We start from the raw sequence: 8,030 nt of genomic DNA on the forward strand, positions 1-8,030 counted from the left end.
GGATATTTTCATTTATTCCACCACCCATCCTTGTGGCCTCTCTGAATGAGTGAACCAATTTGGACTGAATTACAGGCAGGTTATTTGCTGTGGGACAACAGTCACAATCAATTGTATTCGGGCTTCTCAAACTAAATTTTTCCAGGACCCTTACAACTAAGAGAGAGGGTTTTACTGCATCCATCTCGGCTGGATTGGAATCTTGGTCCCAGGAAGGACAGTCAATATTTCACTGCGCCATTCAGCTCCCTTTACTTCAATTTTACATATTTAAATGTGTTATTAAATTCATCTCTTCACTATTCTGGGTTTTGATTGACAGCTAGAAGAAGTCGAACAATGTATTTATTCACAGATATAATAAATGATTCACATAATTTTAAAAACAGATACATTACAATTAAAATGTAATTTTAAATCAGTGTATATGGCAATTTATACTACATCTACGCCTCACAGTAAACCTGTTATACTTATTTAAGCCCATACAAAACACTACAAGTACCCAAATAAGTTCCCATTTTTAGGTATAAATTATTGCTTTATAAATTACTTATGAAATTAAATGTTTTTTAAGGGAAGCAAAAGTCCTTACTTTAAACTTGTAAAACAATGTAGAACTGGCACCAGTCTCTTGAAACTAATTGTAGATATTTTGTGTTGTGATAAATCTAATGTCTCCATATCTCCACCTGACATTTGCAAAACGAGGGCCAGCGCTGAGTATTGTGCAGGTGAAAGAGCCTGAGAAGTTACAGCACCAACAGCTATCACCTCTCTGGTCTGCACCACGAGTGAATTATCTTCTAATTCATTTAAACACTGTAGAAGAGTAATGCATTTTTCTGGAGGTATATCTTCCTGCAATTTCTTTTTCAAAAATTGAATAATTTTTGTTATATCACCACGATTTATTTCACAACTTGTCATCAGTCCTTTCAAGTTTTGCTGATTTGTTTTTGTCCCTAACCCACAAAGGAATCTGAGGAACAGGTCTAAGTGACCAGTGGAACTTTTGATTGTTTCTTTACAGGCCTGTTTACAGACATGGAAATAGTTGGGTTTTTCAAATCGCCGCAATGTCTTTACATTAGCCGCGGTCATTAAAGGATTATTTTTGTTGTTGTTAAAGGAGAGAAAGACGTACAAAGCAGCAAAGTATTCCTGCAGTGCCCCAGCAACAAAACAGAAGGCTTTCTTGCAATCATTTGCATTTCCCACAAGAAGCTCTTTGCAAAGTCCACCCTCGGCCAGGGAAGCATCAACATTGTACGTTTTTAAATCATTCTCATAGAATATCAGTGTCTGGCCTCTCAGCAGATCAAAAGCCAGTTTCCCCAAACCAATGATAGATTTTTGCTTTGACTGCAACAATGCAGGAATGGTTTCCTTCTTGCCTCTTAAATATTCCACTTTTTGTTGTTGGTGGGAAAAGATATGTACTAAGAATTTGGTGTAGACAGATGTGGTTGCTATTGGTATGTAATCACCAAGCCCATAGTGTTGAAATGATTTAAGTGCATCCTCCAAAATGGTCGATAAAACACAGCAGAAAATAGGCAGGTAACATAGAGCAGATAAGCTCCTTTCTTTGGTCATAATTGAAATCATTTTTTCTGCTAGCTGCCTATTTTCGTATTTCTTCTGAAAATATTCTTTCTTCTCATGGTCGCGGAATCCTTGTATTTCAGTCAGTCGGTCAATGTAACAGAGAGGTATTTTCCCCATGGCTGCTGGTCGGGTAGTTATCCAAACTGAAGCAGAAGGATGAATGTTGCCTCTGATGAGATTTGTGAGTAAAGATCCAAGTGACATTGATTCATTCTCATCGTAGCAAGCTAATTGGTTTTCAAAATCTAGACTCTGTCTGCTTTCATCTAGTCCGTCAAATATATACAAGGATTTGATTGACATGCGTGTCAAAACCTCTTCACAAGGCTGCATGTGTGGATAATAATGCTGGAGAAGCTGTACCAGGCTTATTGTCTTTTCTGGCAGCATATTGAGCTTACAGAACGGGAACATGAATATGAAATCAAATTCTGACAGTACAGAACCAGTGGCCCAGTCGTGAATTAACTTCTCTACACACACTGTTTTTCCAATCCCAGCTATTCCCTTTGTAACGGTGGTTCTGTGAGGTTTTTCCTCTCCAGTTGCAGGTTTTAAAATCTCTGTATAGCTGAGGGGATGGACTGATGTGACATTCTGACCCATGCCCACAGGCTCTGAGCCTTTACGATGCAAAGGGTTAGCTTTGCTTTCAACAATCCATAGATCTGTAAACTTGTTGGATGTGGAGTCTGCTGTTGGTCCAGCTGCATATTCTGTGATGTACACACACCTTTCTTTCAATACATTGATGTGGGTTTTTCGGAGATCATAAAGAACATCTCCTATAATAGAAATAAGAGATTGTCTAATTCCGGATAGATAATCATTCTTACTTATGCGCCACAAAGTGTTTGCATCTTGAAACTTCAACCTGTAACCTCCAAGCGTTTATCTACTTTTATTATACTATACAACTTCTTATTCAATCAAAAATCTTGCAAATAGCCAATTGAAATGACAATAAGTCCACTACATGACATCCACTAAGCAATTAACTTTCACCTGTCAAAATTCTATTTTGCAAGCAGTATAAAACATCATCTGGCACAATAAACACGCTCTGAAGCACAGTTGATTGCAAATCTAAAAGAAACAAAAAGTCCAGGTGCACTGACTGTTCTCCCTTTCTATCCATGCCTGTTGACCCTTCTGAGACTCCATTTGCATTTCAGAATGTTTAAGACAATTAAGATTTGAATGGGCAAACCAGAGCTTTAAAGAGAACAAAAATTGTACTAAAGGTCATGGTTATGGTTGGGAAGATTATTTATACTGAGGCAAAAAGCTTCAGGAGATGCCCATAGAGTTGGCTTTTATCTTCTTACGGTTAAGAAATTTGTTAATGAGATATCATAATTAATGTACACTATTCTAAATGGCCTCACTTATTTCCAACTATATTCTCTTCTCTCTCTCATTATTATAACTATTTTCAAGACATAATTATAGTATAATATTCAGGTATTACATAATATTCTTACCCTCATTTATCATATTGGGCATATTGTCATTCGAGTCCTGATTGTCATCTGAAAGATTGTTCGTAGACTCTTCAAGCGGATTCTCTAAAGCACTTCCATCTTCTTCAATGGGTGCCACAAAGTGCTGAACTTCATCACCTTAACAATTAAAATAAAGGTGCAAGACTTAAACAGATTGTACATGTTTCAACGAGGACAAAATCAAACCATTTCAATCAATTAATTCAAAAATAAAATACTGTGGATGCTGGAAACCTGAAACAAAACCAGCAAATGCTGGAAATACTCAGCAGCTCAGGCAGCATCTGTGGAGAGAGGAACAGAGTCAACGTTTCAGATCAATGAGCTTTCATCATCCTGACGAGAGGTCATCGACCTGAAACGTTAACTCTGTCTCTATCGCCACAGATGCTGCCTGAGCTGCTGAGTATTTCCAGCATTTTCTGTTTTTATTTCAATCGATGAATTTTTTTTTTGTGAGTAGAATATGCAGCAACTATCTACTTTGTGGTCCTCACCCATGGTCTTGTGTTCCTGATGTTCAAAGGACAGTTTTTGCTTTTGTTTTCCCACATCATAGAAACATTTCCTGACCTCTTGTCAGATTTTATGGGTGGTCAACACAACATTGGTCGCATTGGTATATCCTCCCAGGTGTGTCATCTGACCTGTGGATGGAGGGGGGGATGGCAAATATTGTCACCTTCCTCCCATATCGTCTGACGCCTCTGTGTTGGTGCAACAGCAACATCAAAATACCCCAATCCTGAAGCAAGTAGCAGTACTCTATCTGGTCGCCATATTATAAAAAGGATATAGAGGCACTGGAAAGGGTGCAGAGAAGATTTGCAACGATGATACCAGAAATGTGAGGGTATACATGTTAGGAAAGGATGAACAGGCTGGGTTTCTTTTCTCTTGAAAAAAGAAGGCTGAGGGGTGGCCTAATAGAGGTCTTTAAAACGATGAAAGGTTTTGATAGAATGGATAGAGAGAATGAGTCCATTTATGGGGAAGAGCATAACTAGAGGCCATCAATAGAAGATAGTTACCAAGAAATCCAATAGAGAATTCAGAAAAAAATTATTTACCCAAAAAGTGGTGAGAATGTGGAACCAAAGCAAATAGTATCGATGCATTTAAGGGGAGGCTGGACAACCAAATGAGGGAGAAGTGAATAGAGGTTTATGCTGATGGAGTTAGATGAGGAAAGATGGGATGAGGCTCGAGGTTGGGCCAAATGGTCTGTTTCTGTGTCATATATCCTATGTAATCCTATGTAATATATACAGCTATGCCCACAGTGGCCGGTTGATATCTAGTGAGCCAAATAGTTACCTGAGTATGGAGCTGATAGTAGCAGAAGTGCTCCTCCAGACTCCACATTAAAACCACGGGTTGCTGCTGGCCATCACTCACCCCCACTCCAATCGTGACCTCGCACCTCCTCGTCTGTTCATGTCCTCACTCCCCTTCCAGGGCTTACATGCAGGTGGGCTCGGTGTCGGAGCCAGCAGAATTTCTGCCGGTCACGCCTGGCGACCGGCATTGACATGACTGATCGGTAGCCACAGCTCGCCGGTTTTATGGAGATGAACCCCGAGGTCCAATTGCCAGCAAGCCTCAGGCTTGCACCTTTGGGTGACATTCCGGGCACAATGTCCATTCCTCGCCAGTTTCTACCGCAAAACAAATTTCTCCCCTGATATCCCCATGCAAAGAGAAATCCTTTAGAAGGCAATTTGAACTTAAGTTTTATTGAAACCTCATCAGAAACATTTCCGCACAACACTGAAGATAGCAATTATTGTACATAACTCGCTGCATAGTTTCACATTTCTACTTACAGTTCATTCTTCTTTAACATGATACAACTTTTTACACTAACCTTTCTCCATGATGTTGAAAAAAACTGATTTGTAAACCAGAGCCAATAATTCACTTCAAAAATCTTTTTCACTGTGGTTGTCCTTGTTGTCTAGAAGATAAAAAATACATGAGCTTATTTTCTGAGTATGTGCTACTGGTGGGGTAGCTGGGCCACTGCCAGCTTCTTTTCAATGGTCTTGCAATATTCAGCTGTGGATTGTCAGCAGTTGAAGACCCCAGCAGCAGCACACACTGGGTAATGCACTCCCAAATTGTCTCCATGAATCTTAGTAAACGTTCAAAGTTATAGGGATCAATTTTCCCCAAGCCCGTTTTCTAGCGTATTGCCAGAGTTATGCCCATTTTTCTAGGCCAGAAATGCGGCAGAAATATTTTGCCAAAGTTTCCCCGATCTATAATTGGAATTTGGTGCTGCGCAGTGTATCCAGTCGCCTTGGGGGGTGGAGCCTGCTGTCTGCGCCGAAAAACAATGCCCCACCTTCTGCGCATGTGCCAGAACAAAAGGTTATGTTTTTGACATCGTTGCAATGGACGCGCATGCTCAGTACAGCTCGGATTTGGCAATCGGCCATTTTTAAAGAGCCAGTTGTGTATGTGAGAACGTTGGGTGCTGTGTGAGAGCATTGGAAAAATCATAGCTGCAGCAATACAAGATGCAACACGGTGCAAGGACCAAGAATTTCTTACAGGAAGAAGTGGAGGCACTAGTTACTGTGACTGAGAACAGATGGCAGGAGCTGGACACCAACAGAGGTCACATAAAAGTTCCACCCAAAGAAATGAAGAAACGCTGGAACCAAGTTGCAAAAGATTACTGTGCAATGGTGCATATCATGAGATCCAAAGGCCAGTGTAAAAAGAGGTGGTAGGACCTTGGTCAAGTAGTTAGTGTACATAATATTTTCATTTATTCACTGGAATTGCAATTGTAAATGTGACCATCTGTATGTGTCCCACCCAGCGGAAAGACAGCCTCCGTAAAAAGTTAAGTTTTCATCTTTGCAGAGGAAGGTGGCACATAATAAAAGGGAAAGAACTCGAACAGGAGGAGGCCCGGTAAATCTGCAACCACCGACACCCTTGGAAGAGAGGGTCGCTGCTTCGATGGGTCCTGCCTGGAGAAAAGCAACCACCACTGCACAAGCTGGGCCCACACTCGAGGGAGAGGGTAAGTCCTGCAAATTCATCGTGGTCCTTCAAATCAGCTTGCTGCCTGCACTGTGTGAGCCTACTCATACCCCCCACCCTGGCCCCTCCTCTGCTGCTAACCATTTGACTGTTCTGTTATATTTTGCAGAATTTGAGGCCAACCCTGACGATGCAGAAGAAGATTCAGATGCTGACAGCCTGAAAAGGAGAACATTTTCCAATCCATCCATGGGGCTGAGGGGGAGGGGGAGGGGATGGAGCTGGATGAAGCTCCCACTGTTGTACTGACTTTGGAGGACGTGCCGCTCATGGAAGTGACAGGCCCTTCCGTGATTAGTGGTTTGAGTGCTGGTGGGACACTCCATGGCTTCCCACCTTCCGAGTGGTGGGGTGCAGCGAAGTGCACCCAGGGTGAGGAGGGGAAGGAGAGCTGGACCCCGCTCTCCTGAGGTGCAAGATCTAACAGATGTGGTTCAGATGATATCATTAAGTACGGAGACCTTACCCGATCACTCCTGGACACTATCAGTGTTGCGGTAGCGGGACTGTCCGGAGAAGTAACAGCAATGAAATGAGAAATGGGAACGATATTCGGGACCATCAGTGAGGGAATACTGGCAATGAGGGAGGGAATGTCAGAGGTAGTGCAAACCATGTCTCTGACCATGAGGGAGGCAATGTTGGAGGTAGCTGCTGCAATACGGGAACATGCCCAGACCATTGACAGAATCAACTGTCACCCCCACTCCAATCCCCAGACCAGCCACTGAAGAGCCCAAAGCCGGGCCTTCCAACTTGCCCTCCCCCACTCCCCGTCAAGAGATGCGCAGTACCAGAGATGTTAGAAAGAATAAGCTTGGTACCAAGCCCAGAAACACTGTGCCACCACCTGCGGGCAGGGGTGGTCGAATGTCCAAGACCAAGCGCAGCGAGCGGTCTTAGAATAAGATGGAGGAGAGATGGGTGGGTACAGCCTTTCTTTGCTGCTGCTGCTGTTACTGTTGTTATTACTGTTGTAACTGTTCTCAAATTAATAGTTTTTTGTAAGTTATGTAAATTTACAAATTTATAAGTGATTTGAAAGTTTTTAAGTGAAAAGGTTTGATACAAGAATAATTTTATTAAAGTTAAGTTAAATACATTGTAAACTTTTGAATAATATATATTTTACATGAAAACTGAATCATGTTCCATTAACGCAACACAAGATTACGGAACAGCTCCAACCAATAAACATGTCCCTGTGGAATAGTTGTCGCTGAGCCCTCAGGCATCAGTAAACGTTCACAGCTGAGCTGCTGACACAAGGCTCAAGCAATCGTTAAAGGAGCACGATGGCTTGCCCCCCTCCGCCGTCGTGTTCCGGCTTCAGGCACTTGCATGGCTTCCTCCTCCTCCTCCTCCTCCTCCTCCTCCTCCTCCTCCTCCTCCTCCTCCTCCTCCTCCTCCTCCTCCTCCTCCTCCTCCTGTTCCTCCTGCTCATCACCTGCATCTTGCACATCATTATCATCAACCACTCTCACCTCAGGTGGGTCTTCTACTACCAGCTGCTGCTGCCTCATGATGGCTAAGTTATGCAGCATGCAGAACACAACAGTGAACTGACCAACAATCTCAGGGGAGTATAGCAAGTAGCCTCCGGAATGGTCCAAGCATCGGAAACGCTGTTTCAATATGCCAATGGTCCTCTCTATGATGTTGCATGTCGCAATGTATGACATGTTGTATTGACGGTCAGCTTCCATCCGTGTTATGCGTAGGGGCATCATGAGCCAGGTGACCAGGCCGTACCCTTTGTCTCCCAATAGCCAGCTCTGCCCTTCTGGCTGCTGCTGCTGAAACATGGCAGATATAACGCTGTTGTGTAGGATGAACGCATCATGGGTGCTCCCAGGG

General features: G+C 42.7%; 1 protein-coding gene across 1 annotated transcript in view; it reads right to left on the minus strand.

The window, feature by feature from the left end:
• The window catches only part of LOC139266313 (NLR family CARD domain-containing protein 3-like), a 50,397-nt gene extending 45,404 nt beyond the window's left edge, over nucleotides 1-4,993 (minus strand). Inside the window, exons 1-3 of the mRNA XM_070884134.1 lie at nucleotides 4,984-4,993; nucleotides 3,096-3,233; nucleotides 596-2,396 (exon numbers count right to left, since the gene is read on the minus strand). Of these exons, the coding sequence (XP_070740235.1) occupies nucleotides 596-2,396; nucleotides 3,096-3,233; nucleotides 4,984-4,993 (1,949 nt within the window). The remainder of the gene's footprint in view (nucleotides 1-595; nucleotides 2,397-3,095; nucleotides 3,234-4,983) is intronic.
• Between the last annotated feature and the right edge of the window lie 3,037 nt (nucleotides 4,994-8,030).

Source organism: Pristiophorus japonicus, chromosome 6 (assembly GCF_044704955.1).
Source record: "Pristiophorus japonicus isolate sPriJap1 chromosome 6, sPriJap1.hap1, whole genome shotgun sequence".
In the NCBI taxonomy this organism is placed as follows: Eukaryota; Metazoa; Chordata; class Chondrichthyes; family Pristiophoridae; genus Pristiophorus; species Pristiophorus japonicus.